This window comes from Sceloporus occidentalis, unplaced genomic scaffold (genome assembly GCF_023333645.1).
Source record: "Sceloporus occidentalis isolate IW3139 unplaced genomic scaffold, rSceOcc1.0.p SCAF_23, whole genome shotgun sequence".
Lineage (NCBI taxonomy): Eukaryota > Metazoa > Chordata > Lepidosauria > Squamata > Phrynosomatidae > Sceloporus > Sceloporus occidentalis.
In genome coordinates, this window is record NW_028317003.1 from 3,263,283 (window position 1) to 3,286,483 (window position 23,201).

The 23,201-nt window shown below is 38.6% G+C and overlaps 1 protein-coding gene across 4 annotated transcripts in view; it reads right to left on the reverse strand.

The window, feature by feature from the left end:
• LOC149300692 (engulfment and cell motility protein 1-like) overlaps positions 1 to 23,201 on the reverse strand; it is a 140,385-nt gene that overhangs the window by 109,888 nt on the left and 7,296 nt on the right. Inside the window, exons 4-13 of one of the 4 annotated variants that reach the window (XM_089484720.1) lie at positions 23,145 to 23,195; positions 21,083 to 21,252; positions 14,577 to 14,612; positions 10,962 to 11,061; positions 6,829 to 6,980; positions 4,848 to 4,938; positions 3,528 to 3,560; positions 2,412 to 2,462; positions 1,812 to 1,934; positions 1,101 to 1,232 (exon numbers count right to left, since the gene is read on the reverse strand). In XM_089484720.1, coding sequence (XP_089340846.1) covers positions 1,101 to 1,232; positions 1,812 to 1,934; positions 2,412 to 2,459 — 303 coding nt within the window. In that variant the 5' untranslated portion in view covers positions 2,460 to 2,462; positions 3,528 to 3,560; positions 4,848 to 4,938; ... (3 more) ...; positions 21,083 to 21,252; positions 23,145 to 23,195. Of the gene's footprint in view, positions 1 to 1,100; positions 1,233 to 1,811; positions 1,935 to 2,411; positions 2,463 to 3,527; positions 3,561 to 3,919; positions 3,947 to 4,847; positions 4,939 to 6,828; positions 6,981 to 10,961; positions 11,062 to 14,576; positions 14,613 to 19,794; positions 19,807 to 21,082; positions 21,253 to 23,144; positions 23,196 to 23,201 lie in introns of all 4 variants that reach the window. The other 3 variants (XM_089484721.1, XM_089484722.1, XM_089484723.1) reach the window with 3 other exon arrangements.

A 23,201-nucleotide genomic window follows, 5' to 3' on the forward strand; every position in this document is an offset into this window, starting at 1 on the left:
TGTTTACACAGGTTTCCTTGCTGCTGTATAACTATTTAAGAACACCTGTATCCAGCCGTGAAGAGTGTACTGGGAGTTGGTTCCTGAGAAGCTTTCCTTTATCTGCAAATATCTTCTGTGCCAGGATTTTATATTGGGTAACCCCCACCATACGCCATTTCAAGAGCGCTGGCTTCTCTTGTATGTGTTTATTTTATGCATTAAATCTGTTATATTTTTCATTACACTCTTGCACTGTGTGTCTATCCTCCTGCTTTTTTCTGTACATGGTATATCCATCTATGTGACCATGTCCTTTATAATTTTTTCCTGGACGGTTTTCCTGGTTTGCTATTTCTGCGAACTTTGCCTATTGGGTTCCTTTCAGAGCTATGGTACATAAACCCTTAATCAAAGACAAGACAAGATAATTAAGTATTCCAAATTTAAACAAACACAAAAAATATTTTGGCGCGTTCGTACCATAAAGATGGGTTTAAGGAAACCCCACACAGCCATGCTGTGCACAAAATCACTATGCTTAAGAGTCTTAAAACATATCGTGTGCCACAATATTTGAATAAGCTGTAGGGTAATCAACATGAACATATAAAAGGTGCTTAACTACATACGATTTTAAACTTAATTTTGTAAACTAAATGCAGCATGAGAAACACATTACATTTATTTATAAGGCCCCAACAGATCCCTCGGTGCTATTGCAATAGTGAAGATACCATTTTAGTATAAAACTCACAATAGGATTAACATACTTTAAGATATACTGGTATAGACTTAGAGTCTATTAGGACCCAATTTCTAGTAATGCTGAATTAGCTTCCAGAAAACCTTCCAGAAATAATTCTTTAATCAAAGTCAAATTGTGGATTCATTCATATTATTTACATGGAACACTCAATTGTCACGCGACACAAAAGTAGACACTGAAGGGTTGTTGCCATAAAAACTAAAAAAGCTTCTTAAAAGTTTCTGCTTCGTCTTTACGTCACGTAACCTTCATAGAAAATAAAAATATAAAATGACAGATCTGCTAAGTTTTATATTCCTGTGGAACAACAGCTTTTAGTCACACCATAAAATAAAGCTATTAAACTACTCACAGTGAATCCAAGCTTTTTGTAATCCCTGGTGTACATAGATTTTCGTTTCTCGATACTGCCTCCAATATTGTTTTGTTCCGGCTCCACATCAAAAGCGATTCTGCGTAACTCAAATATGATATCTCTTTGTGCCTGGAACGCATCGAAAAGGCCAACATTTCAATAAATATATTAGCACAGCTAGCAATGACGTATTAAGATTATTTATGAATGGGCTCTGTTGTCTCCCAAGTCAAGTGGCAAATGGAGAAGAGATTAAATAATTAAGGTGGTATACAAGTACAAATAAAATAACATTTAAAAAAATTACATCTCTTTCTGACACACATAGCTTTTGCCCTGGCTTCAATTAGGGAATTTATCTACTTTTATAGCAGTGGAAATCAGAATGGATTTAAATTATGCTGCAAGGGAGGGTGACAACCTAACATAACTAAAACGCAAATCTGTGAAGGCTGAGCTGATCACTTCAGTAGTCCAAACGGGTCATTGTAAATCACTGCTATTGTAGAACACAATTCATCTGGCAGAAGAAGCAATCCAATTATTAAGGGGTTCTAAAGTATCGGATGGCTATTCACACATATTTATGGGATTGGCAACAATACAGACCAAACTGGACCTCAATTGAGCTATGGTTTGTGGAAGAGCACAAACATTTATGTATACTGTGCTAGCGGCTTATGATGTTTTCAGGTTAGACGTAGTTACCTGATCCTGAGGGTCCATTTTAGTCATCATTCTGTCTTCCAACAGGTTGAAATTAAGTACTTGTAATACATATAGCTGGTGGGCCATTTCGTTATTGATGCCCCTCTGTGCTCTGATGACATGCTGCAAAAGATAAATGGTAGTTATGTGTACAAGCTTTATTTTCATAATGTCTGTCAGTAATGTTATCCCAGATGTTTTGATGCCAAAGCAAGCCTTGTGTCCACAAGTAAAGCTAAGAGACCATAAGGACTATTTACATTCTGTTTAAGTAAGCCAAGTGACATGCTTAGCTTCTTTTAGAATCATCTTTTAGTAGGTCACAGCTACAGCTATTCTCCCGCAGCTCCTGCTTCAGGATGTTAGCAGCAATATGTCCATCCTATTACTAGAAGGTAGTGTTTGCAGGCACGGCCAAAAAGGCCAAATGACTACAATGGATGTTGTACCTCCAGATGGTGGTAGAATATTCCAACATCCTTAAGGTTAAACACTGACCTGAAACATCACAATATTGAAGGATTTTTAATTTTAGCATTCCTGATAACCAACCTAAACGTTCCATTTATTTTTACAAAACAAAATTAAAGTAATACTTACAGTTAAGATGATCGAGCGGAGTTGCTTCTGTGCTAAGATATTTGCCATTTCCTGTTAGGGAAAAACATGGCAGAAAATGGGTATTAGGTTAAATGTTAAACAATGCCTGACAGGATTTAACATATCAGACAATAAACTGGTCTCGAAAAACATATACATGCATAGAGAGGAAACGTATAAAATGACAAGAAATATGTGCCACTGGAGGACCACAGGCTTATTATCTCTCCTTAAGGACAAAAGTATGAAACAAAAGGTATTAAACTTGGGGAGCGGTGGAACAAAATTTGTAGCCACATATTCCCTTGTCACTTCTAAGACACCATACCTGGGAACTCTCCGCGTTTGACTTGGAGATTGCCGCGTGAGCACTGCTTCTCCGGGTCAAGACCAGAATCCTCCGGATTTTGCCTTAAAGTAGGGGTGTTTCCTGCTGCCCTCAGCGGGAACGCCCCCGACATCAGCGGGAACGCCCACGGACTCGTTGGTGGAAGTTCCCGCCGATGACACGGGACCGCCCCTGACATCAGTGGGAAGCCCTGGCCACATCCCGCAAGGGAAGGCTGCGCGGAGCCCAGAAGTTCCCAGGTATGCAAATCGCCTATCTAATGTCAAATCAGGACTGTTTTACTTACAACTGTGAAATGTGGTTGAGGTTATGGGAAAAATATTATATTTCAAAACATATGGCTAACTGGTAAACCACACAAATTAGCCAGGCTAAAGTCTTTAGGGGTAGATCAGCTTAATGAAATGAAAGTTAATGTAGTGAAGGGCCAGTCCTGAATGCAGAGAACACTAATTGTATTAAAGCATTATCTAGGTCTAACAAATTAGGAGACTTGAAAAGATCAATTTCAGATGCCCTGATATAGAAACGGTGTCTTACCTAAATTTTTTTGGTATTATTATTATTACTACTAAAAACCCCTCCATTGAATTTGACATAAACAGAAAAAATTGCTTGAAGTACAGAAAGCACAGCAAACATTATTAGCCCGTCCACACATGCAAATGTATTAAGTACTAGGAAGTTGTGAAATGTATTGTACACGCTCCTGGCACTTGAGAGCTTACAATGTGCAAAACAGTCAGCGCAAACACACAAAAACTTACACTTAAGGGAAAATTGAGGATATCAATACTGTCCTGTATATAATGCTAAGCAGATGACATCCATGGGCAGCAGCAAGAGAAGACAGGATAGTGAAACATAACTAAACAATAACTATATTATACTCTAACAACAAATAATAAATAATATACAACATATTAGCCATTCTAATCTGAAGAGCCTAAAGATGTTAAGATACTGTTTTTTTCAAAACATATTCCATGGAGATCAATGTAAAAAAAAAAACAACCAAAAAAAAAACGCAGTAGAAAACAGAAAAAAATTGGGGAAACTGGCATTTTTTATAAAATTCACATCATTCTCTGTGATTAACATATCATCCATTTAGTGGTTATTCAACTGTTCCATTTTTTTACTTTTCTATTATCGAGACTTTGGGTAAATCCAGATGTAGTATGTTCTATATTAAATATTATGTTCTAAAATATTAACCATTTTTCCAGAAACTAGACATGAAACATAAAATACTTCATGGAAATAACAAATGCATCCAGAAGGATTTCCTGTCTGGATCTCTCACTCACTCTCTCTCTGCAATCACCAAATGGCTCGTATTTCTTAGAATCAATAACTGTATTTGCAGATTGTTCCTCATTTGTTCTGCATATTTATTTATTTTAAAAAAATATATATATGCCTCAAAATCTACCATCTGTATTGGAGACTAAAAGTGGTTTTAACGGAGAAAGACCAAATGAATCCTATCGAAAATGATGTCGTCAGCAAAGTTTCAAGCAACAGGGAAACCCTACTGCATTAAGCTGGCACATATCCATCAGTAGTTGGTGCTGTCAGAACATAAAACATTTAGAAAAAAAATGGTACTGGTAAAACAGCTATATTTTGATATATTCAACCAATTTTTAGGCTGTCACTATATTTCATGATATTATTAAACTTGCATTCTGCCTTCACTTTTGTCACCATCACGTTATAAACAAAAATAAGAAGAATACTAGAATTTGGTATACATGAATGTGGCAAAGTATAAATAAAAATAAAAAAACTAAATCCTAAATAGTCATGTGATAACACACAAGGTGGGCTACTCTTTGGATCAACTACAAAAAGCTCAACCCCAAGAACACTGAAAAGTAAGAAGGAGTGAGAAGGATATTCTCCCAACAGCTGGAAAGCAGACAGACAGTTTTCAAAATAAACATTAGACTTATTACACTACAAGGCAAAAGTTAAACACAATATACAGATTTAGTTTTCATGGAGGCAGCTATTATGTTAAAGGACTGATTTTGGTAAAACAAGATATAAATGATGACGTCTTCTGATCAGTGTTTCACTGCCTAAACATCTACCTGTCTCTTATCATCCGGGGCTTTCAGAAAAAGTGCGTTGATCACAGCAACTGTGTAGGTCTGAATCTCCGGGTCTGTCCTAGGTGACAAAAATTAAAATGCAGTGTTACCTTAGTTTGACTATACAGTAGTTAATTTTGTAACACAGAACATGATTACATGTCAACAACCTCACAGTGCTTACAAGGTCAAACTTGCATATTAATACAACTCTAAAAACAGAAGTTTCCACAAACCAAACATATTTATGTACTGTCCCTGTTACATTAATTAAAAAAAAAAAGTTTCAAGAGTTTCAAAAGTTCTTTCAAAACACACACTATAAAAATATTTGAGAGAATGTGAAGATTTTTTGGTGACTTCTTATTACAACTGCTTAAGCTCAGCCATATTCTTAAGATGTCTTTTGTGAACGGCTCTCTTGAGGTCATTCCACAGTATCTCTAATGGGTTAAGGTCTGGGTTTCTTTTGAAGCCATTTTATAGTAGATTTACTTTGACGTTTAGGATCATAGTCCTTCTGCATCATTCAGCTTCTACTGAGCTTCAGCTGATGGACACTTTTTCTGACATCACCCTGTACGATACCTTGAATTCATTTTCTCCCCTCGATGATGGCAAAGCAGCGCCCTCCTCTGTACTTCACTGTTGAGGTGATGTTTTCATGTGTGTATGTGCCCTTTTTACACCATACCTAGAGTGGCATGTTCCTTGCAAACAATTCAACCTAAGTTTCATTAGTCCGCAAAATATTTTCCCAGCAGTGTTGTGCAAAGTCAAGGGGCTTTTTGGCAAACTTCAGGTGCGCAGCAATGTTTTTTTTTGGCAGATCAGCAGCTTCCACCGTGGTGTCCTGCCATGGACTCCATGTTTGTTTAATATTTTGAATATGATAGACTCATGAACAGAGAAGTTATCCAGTTCCGGTGATTCCTTCAAGCCTTAAGCCGTCACTTTTTTTTTACCTCATTGAGCATTCGGCGTTGTGCCCTTGGAGTCATCTTGCTAGGCGCCCACTTCTAGGGAGAGTAGCCACAGTACTAAATTGTCTCCATTTATAAACTGCAAACTCTTTGAGATTACTTTGTAACCCTTTCCAGCTTTATGCAAGTCAACAATTTCTAAGATTTCATGTACTTTTTCCCACCCATAGTGTGAATGTTTGAATGACGTATTGAATATGTACAAGAAGAATTCAATCATTTCTGTCATTAAGTAAAACAGATTGTTCATTATTGTAACTTAGATGAACAACATACTTTAAGGACAAATGTATACATAAATGTTGGTAATTACAAAGGGTTTACCGGTACTTACTTTTTCTTGCCAATGTATTAATTGTTTATATCTAAAACTGATTAAGCAAGGCACCTTGTTGGACACAACCATTAGAGTCCTGGTAACAATGCCTATGTCGTTTTGGTGGACTGTCTCTGTTTAGGTTTCCTAATATACATCCATGCCCAGTTATAGCATCTGCACATGGACTGCACCCATCTAGCGGCAAACCAGGCATTTATATGCATATAACGGGCATTAGTGGTAACATCAGCTTGAAGTGACCATGCTGAAATGACGTGATGTCTACGATGCATGTCATCTCAGAAGTATCTCAGCAGCAGGTATGGAACTGATGCACTCTAACAAACGCTAGAAAGAACCTTAGGCCAAGACCCCCATCTCCCTGATCACATAGCACTATCATTTAAAAGTATCCTCCATGTCAACTGAACGGACATCCCAAGCTATTGACCAATTAATATCCCACAATGCTAGAGTAAAGTTATAGCTGAAAACACATTAAAGAATCAATAAATGAGGTGGCCATCACATGTATTTACCCATTACAGGATTTTTACTGACTATAAACAAAAATATTGTTAAAGAGGCTGTAAGTAAACCACAGTGCTCTAAGAATGATTAAAAATGTATAGTCTAGCAGGTTTAAGGTATGGTGTTTTGTACATACCCTTGAAGATGTGGAATTAATTGCCCAATAGTGATCTCCTGTGCAACTTTTTGATACAAATCGTGACTGTTAAGAACCATGGACTCAAGGATTGCCAACGATCGCTGAAGGATGGAGACGTCCATTGCAGACTTGTTCACATAACCGGCGATCTGTTAGAAAAAAATAATTGTGTGATTATGATGCATAAAAATATTCTTCTAAACATAAGATGCTAATGAAATATCTAAGGTCCCAAAATTAAAGGGAAAATCACATTTTTTTCAAGACTTCTCCAATCACCAAGTGGCATTTGCAAAAAGCAGCAGTTTAAAGAAAAGTTACAGTCTCAAGTTACTGGCTCGTCTGTGCATTATTAAGAGCCAACACCAGTGAGCTTCTTTATCATATAGAACTTGTAGCATTGTTAAATCAATAAGATGACCGATAGCCCTTCTTGACAAGGATAGCCTTCCATAACCCATAACGGGTCTGGCTGTTGAATCTGTAATATTCGGGTATTCTCCTGCTTTAATAAATAAAACCCAATAAGACCCCCTAAATAGGCTTGCCTCACTAAACTACGCTCTCCCTAGGAACACTACATTACCAACGCTCTGTTTGGTAGATGTGCCCTTACCGTTTTTCCAACTTAAATCCCCCGTACAGTAAACCAGTTGGTTCCAACATGATTTAAGAAGTAGTGATACTTAAATAGTTTGTTAATAAGCATCCTTAATTATTTAACTCTTTACCCCTTTGAGTGCAAGAGTAATTAATCCACAATGTTGCATACGTCTACTACCATTAGAGCTTTGATATCACATTATATTCTAGTGCATTCTAATAAGAACATTCTGTGGAATTTTTTTTTATTCTTTTAATGTATGCATTACGTAACCAGGATAGGTTTCAGCTTTTCAAATGCCAAACCAAATGCTTTTGCAGTGTTACCATATAAAACTCAAAGGGTTATACAGAAGCTCGGGGGGGTATAGAATTACTTCTGCACTGAAGTTAAGCTATTCAACAGTTGCTTGGCAGAAATCATCTGAATTTTAATAAATTATTTTTGGAATTTGTGAGATAATGAAGCAGTCCTTTGATGGTTAGCCAAACATTTATCGCTTACAGAAAATAATTCTGTATTTAGAGGGCACATGTTTCGTTTCAAACAAGCTTGGGTAAGAATGTGGTTTTGTAATGAGTTTCTCAGTCATCTGATTCTCAAAGAGTAAAGTATACAATGAAAAACACTGCAAATAACGCAAGAAAATGAAGGATACCTGGAAATGTTTAGTCCTACATTACTTCAGTTGTGATAAACATTCCAATATCTAAGTTACGCTGAATTCAATACAAAGGTGGCCATGACTTATTGGGTGATGTCAAAGGGGTAGTTTACTGTCCCCGACACCTCCACTAAAAGAAGGTGTATTAAATTGTCCAAAATTGAAAAGAAAAAAAAAATTTAGCGAAAGACCTACCGCAGGTAGAGTGTGCTGCTGCTGATGACCTCCTCCGTGGTTTGAGGATTCTAGCCACTGATTGGCTTTTTAAAGAAGCAAATCAGGAATGCTCTCTAATGAAATCAATGGGACTGCTAGTCGCACAAGCGCATAGGGCGAGTATACGGTGCGCGTGGAGATGTGTTCAGGCAAACAAATCCCCCGGGCAGAAAAGGCTGGGTGACGAGGAAAAATGCACGTGGGGGGATTCTCCAATGCATTTGCACATGGAGACAACACAAACATCTAAAGGGACCACTCCGGTATCATATGAATTAGCATGCACTTGATGACAGGAGTTTGCCTTTAATACCCAACATACATTATTTATTTTCTCAATGAACATCACATATTCACCCCTTAATGACAAAGCCCGTACATGTACGGGCTCCAAATGCATTGTTTTCAATGGGTTTAGGGACCGCCCATTGTCCTTAACCCCTTGATGACAATTGCCGGTCCGGGCACGTCACGGAAATTCATGTCGATAACGACAAATGACGTGCCAGGACCGGCACGTCATTAAACGGGTGCAGAAAGCGATCTATTTTCGCTTTCTGCACCGAAACGGCGTTGCTGTAATGCCTCGACCTCGAGGCATTCAGCAACGCCATTATCAGCACAAAGGGGCCATCTCTGGCCCCTCCCCGGGGCGTCAACATCCGCCATACTTTGTATGGCGGCGGACGCCCGTTTTAAAAGCGTTTAAAATCGTTGATCGCCTCCTAAACTTAAATGGTGTCGCTGGAATGCCTCGATCAGGAGGCATCCAGCGACACCAAACACTTACCTTTGGATGGGCTGTGACCGCTCCGGAGAGCGGTCACAGCCGCAGCTGCCGGTGATCTTCGCCATCTGCAAGATGGCGGCGGTCCGGGAAAATTCAATAAAGAAACAATAAAGTCTAAAAAGTTCGCTAGACGGTCTCCAGACCCTCTAGAGAACTCTGGCTCCACTTGCAGGTTGAATATAGGTACTGCATTCAACCATGCAAGTCAATGGAGCTCAGCTTTCTAATCACAGTGTGATTAGAAAAAATAAATTAAAAATAAAATAAAATTAATAATAATTAGAAAAAAAATAGTAAAAAAACAGTAAAATGTAAAAATAATTTCCCACTGATGTCACTATCAGGGGAACCTTCAAGTTGAAAAAAAATGTTAAAAAAATTAAAAAAAAAGGCAAAAAAAAAAAAAATATTTTTGTGAGCAAGTCCTAAAATTAGCATATTAGCTTAAAACAATTCTCGCATGGAAAGAGTTAAAATACTGGCATATTAAATGCCCATGGGGTGTCTACTTTTAAAAAATGTATGATTTGATGGGGTAAATTGAATTGGCCGGGTTCAACAAGGTCCCAATTAACACGGGGGGGGAAGGATGGCCACACATCTAATTTCCAATTAGAAAAATGCACACGTACCAAATGTGGCCTTTTAGTTCCCCCCAAAAATGACAAACCCATGCATGTGGGGTATCACTGTACTCAGGAGATGTTGCTGAACACATATTGGGGTGTCGTGTGACAGCGGCATATACCAGGAGCTGTAAATTCATACATAAAGTAGGTGTGTGTGGGAAAAATACACACACAAAAATACTACTGCAAACTTTAAAAAAATGCTGGTGGTAAAATATGTGCATGCAAAGAGTTAAAATACCAGCATTTAAAATACCCTGGGGTGTCTAGTTTTCAAAAATATATGGTTTTGTTGGGCATACTGAAATGGCCCGGCTCAAAGATGTACCAAATAGGGCACGGGCAGTGGATCCCCAAATGCCAAAGTTCAACATTGAAAAATGTGCATGCCCCAAATGTGGCTTTTTTGCCCCCGAACAGCCAGGCAAAATCATTCATGTGAGGTATCGCTGTACTCAGGAGATGTTGCTAAACACATATTGGGGTGTTTTTTGATAGTGACATATACCAGAACCTGTTTATTTATACCTAAAGTAAAATGTGTGTGAAAAAACAAATGCAAAAAAATTACTACCATAAAGTTTGACAAAGGCTGATGGTAGAATAAGTGCTTGGAAAGGGTTAAAATACCAGCATTTGGAATACCCTGGGCTGTCTAGTTTTCAAAAATATATGACTTGATGGGGTAAATTGCATTGGCCGGCTTCAAAGATACCCGAAATGGCACATGGGGGGAAGAATTACCAGATTTGGAAAAAATGGCTTTGAAATAGCAAAACGGTACCTGTACTTATTGCTCCATAACGTGCAGAAAAAAGCAAAAAAACATAAAAACATTGGGTATTTCTAAACTCAGGACAAATAGTAGAATCTATTTAGCAGGTTTTTTTATTACCTTTTATAGATGAGTAAAAGATTTTTCAACTAAAAGTTAGAAACAGTCATTTTTTTCTAAATTTTTCACCATATTTTATACTTTTTTTAATAGTAAATAATACGATACAATCAAAACAATGTCATCTAAAGAAAGCCCTTCTTGTCCTGAAAAAAATATCTAATGTGTGTGGGTTCAGTAATTGGGAAAGAAGAAAATTACAGCTAAATACGAGCAGCGCAGAAATGTTAAAACGGCCATTGTCACGAAGGGTACAAAAAGTAAAATCAGCCTTTGTCACGAAGGGGTTAAGGGGGTTAACATTGCCCTGGTTCCACAAGAGGCACACTTACCTTTTTAATAAAAGGAACAGAGAAGGTGTCCCATGATACAATGCCATGATCCATCAACTCGACAAATGCAGTCAACGTAAAGGACAGCATTTCTCCAAAACTGCAAAAAAAATTAACAATTTGCTAAACACAGACTACAGAAACATGCAGAAGAAGCTTAAACCAGACAGGTATTAAAGAATGCAAGCGAGCCGTTGGAAAGTGTGCAGAAAACCATGAGCCCAAGCACCCTATCATCTGGAAGAGCAGTTTTAGTAAAAAGCTACCATGTTATAAGCTTCAAGAAACACCTTAAAAGGGACACAGGAAATGGTACTCTCCGTTTAGAAATTGAAAATCTTAATTAAACAATGTCTAAAAAGGACTACTCATCATTGTATAATAAGGACATGCAAATAACCCCAAAATTAAGCAGAAAACACAACCAAATTGCATTGCTGCGCCCACTTACTAATTACTTGATCTAATAAAAAACTAAAAAAAAACAAACAACCCAAGCATAGATGAAAAGTAAATCAATAGGACAATCATTAAAGGCTGTTCCTCTTAAACTAAAATACGTTGGACTAAGCATACGTTAGCAGATCTGACATTTTATTATTTTCGTAAAGGTTTTTTTTTTTGTTTTTACTTTCTGTCACAACATTCTATCAGACTGCTTTTTTGTCACGTGACAAGAGTTAGCAGTAAAACTTTTATATTTCTATATTTGTTTAAATACGGAAGAACAGGCAGTTGATTGATTTATATAGGATTTATATAGCACAATCATATTCTACAGCACCTCAGCATTCCAGACAGCTGTCAATACATTGTGTAACAATGAGTTTCACATCTCTTCAGCACTGGATTAAAGTAAATCCAGATTCTTTAGACTAACAATTTGAACAGTAAAAATACTGAATCATGTCAAGGGAGCCAAGAAAAATTATCCCATGCAGCTACAATAAAAACATTCAGAAAGGAGGTCACACAGGCCGGGATGATTGATCTTTAATGGAATAATGTTCTTCATTCTTTACCAACAATGTTTCTGTGTGAGAAAAAAAATTGTTTTCACAGTAATATTACAGCAAGCTTGCCAATTAAAATCATGGCACATTGGGCAAAAATTCCACTTGCCAATAGGTAAAGCATCTTTAGTCGATTTATTGAAATTTAGGGACAGAGGCTTCTACCCAGTAGTTATAAAACAAATATAATGACCAAAAGCTATTCTTCTCTGGATTCACATTGCAAAATATCCCCATATTTTTTTATTTTTTTTAGTGTCTACCTGGGGACCTGAGATAAAAGTTGTTACGTTATTAACATGATAAGCTCCTAAGTTGTAGAAGTCAATTGACATTAAAAAGCTGGGCCCTTCCATGTTTTATTTTATGTTCAATTTACCGTATTTGCTCGATTATAAGAAGAGGTTTTTTTCAGAGCAAATGCTCAGAGAAATACCCCTCGTCTTATAATCGGGGTCATCTTATAATCAGACCTCAAATAGTTCTGACTATGAGACGACTAAGATCTAGATCCCCACTAGGAGGTGTGGCTAGCAGCAGGGGCTGTCAGAGACCGGCACTGGTGCGGGGAATTCTCTCTGACAGCCGGGGAAGATCTGTGCGATGGACGCAGACAAGCCCCGCTGCTAGCCACACCTCCTTCCGGCTGCAGCATAAGCTGTCTACGCGAATCGCGTAGACATCTACACGCTGCCCCGGCTGCATGACAGGGGAGTCAGAAGCACCGGTAAGTTGGGGGGGGGGGCAGGTGAGTGTTAAATGGGGGGCATAAGGCAGAGTGTTCTATGAAATGCCTTTTAACCCCCTTAATGCCACTCTGCCTCCAGAAATGCCTTTTTAACGCTCTATACGCCACTCTGCCTCCTGAAATGCCTTAAACCTCCCTATATGCCACTCTGCCCCATAATATGCCTTTTAACCCCCTTAATGCCAGAGCATTTCTGGAGGCAGAGTGGCACATAGGGGGTCAAAAGGCATATCATGGGGCACAGTGGCATATAGGGTTAAAAGGCATATCATGGGGCACAGTGGCATATAGGGGGTATAAGGCATTTCTGGGGCAGATGTGCATAACTGGGGGGGCAGGTTGGAAAATAGAAGGAAATAAAACCAAAATATTTTTCTCAATCATAGCTTTTATTAAAAAAAAATTGTTTACATGAATTAACATTTACGGGTAAAACTTTTTTCCTATAGGGTCATCTTATATTAAGGCTTTTTCTTTTTTTCCTAAATTAATATTCAGATTTGGTGGGTCATCTTATAATCGAGCAAATACGGTAATTGCTGCAGTAAGTGAATAATACATGGGATTTTATTCCAGCCACTAGGTGTCACTGTGGAGCTAAAACAAATGAAATTCTATAATAAAGACTATAATAAAATCCACACATAAAACGTTGATAAATTGAGGTAGCTTCTTGTTTTGCGTGGGACAGTCCCAGTGTTGCCATTCTACTTCTCTGAGCTCAGCGGGACAGTCTGATTAGGAATCGCAATCTCAAATGCCAACTGTGCATGCGTAAGGGCAAGCGCAGTAGCTCGGCCACCACCCGTCAGCACCCCAATTCGCCAGGGGTAGAAGTTATGGATCTTAAACAAACCCAGGATTAACAAGTGTTAATTCATATTTACTTTTAGAAAATAAAAAATAAGCACTTTCTTGTGAGAAACGTCCAGATGTCTGTGAATGTATTTATTCACTAGCTAAGATTTAACAGATGTATTATGTAACCTTACCTTGACAACCATTCTTGGTTTGTCTATGTATAGAATGTTTAAGCAATCAATTACCCGCTGAATGTTCCCTTGTATATCTTGAGCAGGAGGTAACGCAATAGTAGTTGTCACAAAAATGAATGAATTTCAATGTGGTTAATGGTCAATGTTTTCAATTTAAAGATTTCACTTGGTTTTGAAGAGTGGTACTGGCAACCAACAGGTGGTCCTCCAAGTACTGTTTAACTACACATTACATTATATAGAAATAAAAAGGCAGTTTACTGCACTGAATATGGGACTGAGCATTTCACTAGTTTTGCAGCTAACCACTAAAATAATTCCAATCAACAATCAATAGCTTCTAACAAGAATTAACTAGATCTGTTATACAAAAAACAAAAAATAAATAAGGGACTAGGGATCTATTTACTTCAAATTTGTTGCAGACATAGAATCCTCAAGCTCCATGTTAGCTTACAAAGGCAGGAACCCAAAAGCCTCTTGTGGACCAGACGTATTGGAGCTTAGCCTTCGGAGTACCACGGGGGTGCATAAAACCCAGGGGACTATGTTTAGCACATGTCTAACATATATTTAATTGACAGAAAACCCTTATTAGATATGTTACTTATATTGTTATACGTGAACAGTTTAAAACATCTTATGCGGTAAGACCCACAGAGCAAGCAAGCAGGAGTGCATTGGGAGTAGCGGGATAAAGACAACTGTTGGAAAACAACAAAGTAAAAAAAAAAAGACCCCATCCCGCCAGAAGCCTTGCAACAAAGCATTGTAAAAAAATAAAAAAAGGATAATTTCTTCAGTATTAACTTTTAGGTGTAAACACGCAAATAGCTGTATTTAGCATGCAGATCCTTACCAGGGCTTCATTATCTTCTGCAATTTCTGATATCGTCTGCAAAAATTAAAAAACTTTGAGGTGAGCAAATGTGTTACATTCCAAGCTAAAGGGCATACCTATGTAGGACAATAGTAGCTAGACAATATGTTACGTCTTGATTACATTGAAAATGGAAAAACATGAATAAAGGTATACATTTACAAACTTAAAAAGAAAAAATAATGTGTTGGGAGATGGGTATAGGCGTCTTCTGATGGAAAAAGAGAAACAAGCAAACCAAAACATCTACTCCATCTTCTTATAAAAGGAAGGTTCTTAAGATGCAGCTCTACATATTGTAGACCCCCCAACTTGATTCCACTTTAAGAGATAATTGCCAGCTAAAATTGATTGAGTGCTAAAAAGGATACACAAGAACCTTTTGGTTGCACAGAAAATATGGTATTATGTATATACCACAGAGGAATATGTTTGTTCCAGGGGTGTAGCTAGAGGCAGGGCCGGCCCGACAATGGAGCCGAGTGGGGCAACCGCTCCAGGCGGCACTTTTGAAGGGGCGGCACTTTGCCGCCCCAAGCCTTTTTTTTTTTTTTTTCAAGCGAAAGGGAGAGAAAGGGGCGCCGAGTGGTTTTCGCTTACCAAGCTGTCAGTGCCCGCTCGGCGCCCCTCTCTCTCTCCTCTGCGGCGAGTCTCCCTGTTCGGTCTCGGTGCCGGCTTGTAATGCTGAGTGCCGGAAGATTACCTCATTTCCGGTGCTCAGCATTACAAGCCGGCACCGAGACCGAACAGGGAGACTCACCGCATGACTTCTGAAAGGTAAGTACAAGGGGGGGGGGAAGGGTAGATAATAGGGGTGGGCGGCAGGGACAGAGGGAGAGGAAGGGTAGATAAGGGGGGGCGGCATTTTAAAATTCGCCCCAGGCGGCATTTTGCCTTGGGCCGGCCCTGGCTAGAGGCACAGCAAGGTTTAACTCTACTATGAAATTTTAAGTGACTTATGTAGCCTACTGAGAGATATTCAGATAATTAACTAAGAATTGTAATCCTATTTAGAGGATTTAAGTTATGAGTCCTAAAGACTGACATATGGGTACATATCACCAAAGAGAAGGAAATAACGAGGACAAGCACTACAAACATTAGTTTGTAGCGGGAGATTAGGGAGCTAAACAAGTGGCTCAGAAGCTGGTGTAGGAAGGAGGGGTTTGGGTTCATGGAGAACTGGGCCGACTTCTCTGTCGGATACAGGCTCTACGGTAGGGACGGGCTGCACCTCAATGGGGAGGGTGCAGCTGTGCTCGGGGAGAAGATGGCCAGAAGGGTGGAGGAGTGTTTAAACTAGGTAAAGGGGGGGAGGGAAACTACAATATAGAAGGGGAAGATAGTGTAGATAGAAAGCTGGGGCTTATAAATGTACCTGGGGGTGGAGCGGAGGGAGGGGTTAGAATAGTCAATAGGGATAGGCTTCATAGGGAAAAAAACCATACACCTCTAAATTGTATGCTTACTAATGCCAGAAGTCTGACCAATAAAACTGACGAACTGGAGTTAATAATGTCTGAAGAAAACTATGACATAGTGGGTATAACAGAGACATGGTTGGATGATAGCTATGACTGGGCGGTTAACATACAGGGTTATAGTCTATTCAGGAAGGATCGAAAAAAAACAAAAAGGGGGAGGAGTTTGCCTTTATGTAAAGTCCAGCCTAAAGGCCACACTGCGGGAGAATATATGTGAGGGAAATGATAATGTGGAGTCATTATGGGTAGAAATATATGGAAAGAAAAATAATAAAATACTGATCGGGGTTTGCTATAAGCCACCAAATATAATGGAAGCAGCAGAAGATCAATTATTAAAGCAAATAAACAAGGCAGCAAATCACAATGAGGTGGTTATTATGGGGGACTTTAACTATCCCGACATAAACTGGGAAACAGAGACCTGTGAATCTCATAAAGGAAACCGGTTTCTGACTATAAGTAAGGATAATTATCTGTCCCAAATGGTACAGGACCCGACCAGAGGGGGCGCCCTACTGGACTTAATATTAACCAACAGACCTGACAGAGTAACTAATGTGCAGGTCAGGGGGCATCTAGGAAATAGTGATCACAATATGATACATTATAACTTGTCCTTCAATAAGGGAACTCTTAGAGGAGCCACAAGAACTATGAACTTTAGGAAGGCAAAGTTTGATCAACTAAGAGAAGCCCTTAACACTGTAAATTGGGAAAATGTCCTCAAAAACAAGAGTACAGACGCTCAATGGGAGATTTTTAAGGATATCTTATATCTTAAGGATAAAATTAAATAAAAGTCAGGAACAAGAGAAAACCAATGTGGATAAATAAAAATGTAAAGGGGGTAATAAATGGCAAAAAAAAGGCATTTAAGCTACTAAAACAGGAAGGCAGTGAGGAAGCACTAAAAAGCTATCGGGAAAAAAATAAAATATGTAAAAATCAGATAAAAGCAGCAAAAGTGGAGACAGAAAGACTCATTGCCAAAGAGAGTAAGACAAACCCCAAAATGTTCTTTAACTATATAAATAGTAAAAAGGTTAAAAATGAAAGCATTGGCCCCTTAAAAAGTAATGAGGGAGAAGTTATAGACGGGGATCAGGAAAAAGCTAATCTATTAAATATATTCTTCTCTGCTGTATTCACAGAGGAAAATGAAATGCCAGGTAATATACAGCAGGATGAGATAACTGCCCCAGTACATGTCGCCTGTCTAACCCAGGAAGAAGTGCAGTGCCACCTAAAAAAAATCAAAATAGACAAATCACCAGGTCCAGATGGCATTCACCCCTGCGTTCTAAGGGAGTTAAGTAATGTAATAGACAGACCCCTATTTCTAATATTCAAGGACTCTATAGTGACAGGGTCTGTTCCCCAGGACTGGCGCATAGAAAATGTTGTGCCAATATTCAAAAAGGGGACAAAAAGTGACCCGGGGAATTATAGGCCTGTTAGTTTAACTTCTGTTGTGTGTAAACTGTTTGAGGGTTTCCTAAGAGATGCTATTTTGGAGTATCTCAATGAAAATAAGTGTATGACTCCATATCAGCATGGGTTTACAAGGGATCGGTCCTGTCAAACTAACCTGATCAGCTTTTATGAGGAGGTGAGCTCAAGACTGGATCGGGGTGAATCGCTGGATGTTGTATATCTTGATTTTTCCAAAGCATTTGATACGGTGCCACATAAAAGGCTGGTACATAAAATGAGAATGCTTGGGCTGGGGGAGAATGTGTGTATGTGGGTAAGTAACTGGCTCAGTGATAGGAAACAGAGGGTGGTTATTAATGGTACATACTCTGAGTGGGTTACTGTTGCTAGTGGGGTACCACAGGGGTCAGTTTTGGGTCCTATTCTTTTTAATATATTTATTAATGACCTTGTAGAGGGATTGTATAGTAAAGTATCAATCTTTGCAGACGATACTAAGCTCTGTAACGTGGTTAACACAATAGAGGACAGTGCATGATTACAAATGGATCTGCATAGGTTGGAGGCTTGGGCTGGGATGTGGCAGATGAGGTTCAACACAGATAAATGTAAGGTTATGCACATGGGGAAGAAAAATCCAGGCTGGGAATATGTATTAAATGGGAAAACACTGGGGACGACTGACATGGAAAAGGACTTAGGAGTTTTAGTTAACAGTAAATTTACCTGTAGCGACCAGTGTCAGGCAGCTGCTGCTAAGGCAAATAAAATCATGGGGTGCATCAAAAGGGGCATAGATGCCCACGACAAGGAAATAATTCTACCACTGTACAAGTCACTAGTCAGACCACACATGGAATACTGTGTACAGTACTGGGCACCAGTGTACAAGAAAGATATAGTGGAGCTGGAGAGGGTTCAAAGACGGGCAACCAGAGTAATAAGGGGAATGGGAGGACTACAGTACCCAGAAAGATTATCAGAATTAGGGTTATTTAGTTTGGAAAAAAAACGACTTAGGGGGGATTTAATAACTATGTATAAATATATAAGGGGACAGTACAGAGATCACTCCCAGGACCTATTTATACCCAGGACTGTATCTATAACAAGGGGACATCCTCTACGGTTGGAGGAAAGAAGGTTTCTACACCAGCACAGACGGGGGTTCTTTACAGTAAGAGCGGTGAGATTATGGAACTCTCTGCCAGAGGAAGTGGTTATGGTAAACTCAATAAAAGAGCTCAAAAGGAGCCTGGACGTGTTTCTTGAAAGCAATAATATTACAAGTTATGGATATTAGATTAATAGGGACAGAACGTTGATCCAGGGATTTATTCTGATTGCCATATTTGGAGTCGGGAAGGAATTTTCCCCCTGGTATGGGGCAATTGGCATCTGCTTCATAAGGGTTTTTTTGCCTTCCTCTGGATCAACACAGTAGGGACACAATATGTATATAGGTTGAACTTGATGGACTTTGGTCTTTTTTCAACCTTATGAACTATGTTACTATGTTACTATGTAAACATGTCCGTTTTCCAACTCATGCCCAATCCCATTGGAAACCAATGCTTCAGGTTGTGAATCCTATTATTTAACACTATTACACATCTCTTACACTATCCATTATACAGAAAACCACACAAAAAATAAAATATTAAATGCTATGGAAACTTGGGACAAAAAATAAAATCAGCCTTTTTTTTTTTTTTTTTTTTTTTTAAGCAAGGAACATACATGATGTTTCCAAAGAGGTCCTCCTGGCCAACTGCTCCCCCCATGTAAAAAAAAATGCACATGAACGAGCATAATGGACCATGTTATGACATGACCAAGTATAGTCCGCGTAGCCAAAAAATGATGATGGAAAACGTAAGCTGGTAGGGCATTTATTTGGTCATGGGACGCAGTAGGATATGGGTGAATGCTCATAGGTGCCCCTAATATTTATTTAATATTTGGTACAGAGTTGGCAGGCTCAGGTGAGATGATTAAAACAATGATGATAACCTGAAATAACAAACAATGAATATTACACCACAAAAAAACAAACAAAAAACTTACAATGCCAAGGTGTCCCTAGCGAGCTAAAATATAGTACCACATATAGTTCTATAATATCCATTTGTTATTGATCAGTGATAACTTTTTTGTTAAATGTGGCTGAATGCACACATAATAATATAATATAGCGATGGATCTTTTTAAAAGATGTTACAACATAGTTATATTCTTCCACAAGATTTTATTTAAATGCTTACATCTTATAACACAAACTAAATAACCTGATTTAATATGAGATTACAGAAGCTTTATCAGATACTGCACGTGATTAATAAAAAAACGTTTTAGAAACAGCTCTAACAAGTAGCACATTTTTCTAACTACTTAAAAGAAGCAAAAAAAGTTTTAACTGTGCCCAGAAGGCTCATAACTGTAAAGAGGAGACAGAAAAAAACCAAAAAACAAATCAAGGTACAGTCTCAAGTGTATATTCCATGTATAACGCGGCAGCAAATGACTTGGCTTTAGATCAGATTTCTTTCACTTGTGTTTCCTCAATAAGAGTACATTTTGCAAACAAAAAGGTTACATTGCACTTTTTTTATTTCTAAGTGTGATGGAGTTTTGTGTCGCCGTAAAGCGGAACTACTCTCATGGTGTTTATGGTACTTTTGTGTTTTCTTGTTCTGGCTTGCGTTTTATGATGATGCCTGAGCCTTAAGAAGCTACACGTTGTATTCCTTTAACTGCTTGTGCTTTTGGGGAGCCTGTCTCTTTAAAAGGACAGTAAATACTTTGGTTTTTTTTGTTTATTTTGTATCTACCTTTATTAAATACAGTTGCTATACTAGGTGTGTACAATTTTCTACATAAAAAAAAGATGAGTTCATATTTCTTATATTACTATCTTTTATTAAAATGATTAAACATAGTGTCTGCAGAATGCCCTCTTAATTCTGAAAAACAGTACATAATAATTCACATGGTGCACTACACCAAACAATAGATTCCAGTTGATTAAGAAAAAAAACATGGCAAAAAAATGTAAGTGTTTAGATTAAAAACCTTTTGGACACAAAAAATCTCCAATCAAAAGGAAACTCTTCTTTTAACCATTGAAATACATAACATTGGTGACAGCTAGACAACTAAAGGACGTGAAATATATATATTGTTTTGAGGACGCACCTAGAGGGTTTGGGCTTGTGTCCTTCTTATAGAAGGCTCACTTTGGAAAGTGCTCTATTTATACCACTTAATTGTGGTTTAACTGTGTGGCCCAATCCATTGCAACCATATTTGTACTTCCCAGGTATGAGATAGTCGAAAAAAAAAAACAAAAAAAAAACAACAAAACTCTTCGTCTAACATTATTCTATCCAAATGGAAAAGTTCTGTAATCCGAGTGGCCGATGAGTCAAAATTAATTGTTTGAAAAATGATTATTGGAAGCAGGTAGATGATCATCAGCTAATGTGAAGAGCCATTTTATATTAACCCGTGTGTGAGTGTAATTTGTAATTGCAAAAAGGCTCAAAAGGATTCAATTTAACTCACTCTGTGCCACTCTCCACCATCTGTGTGAGCAGGTAGATGCCGTCTAGGTTTATAAACTCCTGTGCAAATGTGATATCTCTTGAGAATTTCGCTAGATCCTTCAGTGCTTCTAGCTTGGCATCCATGCTGGATGACTGGATACGCTCATGTAGTTGTTGAGCATTGTGAGCCTGGACACAGGAACAGAAGTCAGAACAACAGCCAACATTTGTTGATTATATGTTTACTTTGACGTATGCTAACATAATTGCAAAAGGCTTTTCTAAGTATCAATTAGCCTAAAATTAAAATTAAAGGGACTCTGTATATATATGATGATATTCCATTAAAAGTCAGCCTTTTTTTTATCTATTCATCTACAATAGTCATTTGATGGACCGAATGTGCTTTTCTTGCAACAAAAAAAGGGGGCATTTCTAAGTGACCCCAAACTTTTGAATGTGATATATATAAATAATCACACACACACACACACCATATGTGCATTGCTATTTTCCAAATACCCCAAGGTAGGTCAGCTCACTTGCCATCTTTCAAATAAAACAGAGAGCATCATAGATACCTTCTTCTCTTTATCCTCTGGGCATCCAGGTCATGTTGCCTGTCCCACTCACATGCTCCCCACTCTCCAGCCACCTTCCTTCCCATGAAAGGCACCCTTGCCGTGCCCCCATGCACAGTAACTAACTCCCCAGATGAGGGAGCGCTCCAGGTAGCCTACCCTGAGAAGTTCCTACCTACCCCTAAACACTGTTTGCCAGCAGCCACGCTCAACTGTTTCAGTCCTGTCACCCCAATCTTAGAAAGATATGAAACCCCTTTAATTTCCAGCTTTAAAGTGCTTCCACTCTGAAGACTTTCAGTTCCTTAAAAAACAACGACTTACGGCGTCAAAGATCCATTAAGCTGCTATTACAGCATGCATCATTAGACAGTAACACTAGGCGTCTGTCTGTCACGCAGACTTTTGTTCCATACTGTTGCCTAATTTTTCAGTCCGGCTAAAAGGAGAAGCAGCAGGAGGTTTGACACTTTCTGCCTTGCAAGAAAAAGAGTTTCCTATAACAGTTTACTTAATGGGCCAAAAACGACTCCCCATGCTGCTTTGGGTAACACACATCAAACACAGACGCATGAAGAGGAGTGTCAAAAGCCTTAACTAATGCAGCTGCTTCCTTGTTCTTATTCCACCAGATGTCCTCGAGGGTTTGTTCTATAATCGCTACTGCCACACAGAGCTACAGTTACTGGGCTGTTACATGGGGAGAAATGATCTACACGTTATTACAATCTGCTTTAATGCGTTAAGTCCCTGCTCACCCTCCAGCGCAGAATTCATAACCTTCACTCAATGTAAAAGCTGCACACACACACACACACACAGGTCAGTTGCGTTCTCTGCACTTTGTACACTTTATTAGGGTAGGAGGATCACACAACACGAGTCACATTTCTTTAAAAGTGAAGTCTTTCTTTAGGTGGGACAATCCATCTTGGGAACCTAAATCCTTTTGTCCCTCTTTAAAACTGGTGATGCCCTCATTTTCTAGAAAAATGTTCTGTTGGTTATGTTTTAACTACCATTCATAAATGTCTAAAAAACTACCATTTAAGCACTACCCCATAAAACAAACGTATCCCTATTTGACTTAAACAATCTTAGGAAGTAGGAACTCAACGTTTTTTTTTCTCCAGCTGACCTAATGTGCAGTAAGTGGGTGATGAACCAGATTACTTCGGTCCTCTTCATTTCAGTTACCAGGTTCTTTCACAGTTCTAACACAACTCAAGAGGACTCAACGTATATATTTTCATAACAGATTACTCCAGCCTCATGCTCATTGACAGCAAAACACGGATTGTCGGAAAGGTATAAGGCTATATAGGTACCCCTGCCCAGGATATTGGGCTCATCGGGTCATTGTATTCATCAATTTACCCAAGTTTTCATTTTATAATGGTTATTATACGAAGCGAAGCTCGTAGACAGCAGATGCACACATTTCGAAATGTCTTAACCAAACAGTATGTAACTAACTAAAGACATATCATTGTAACTCACTGGCGATGCCGTCAGTCTCAGAATTGCCCCGTTTTTTATTTCATTACGATTCTGGAG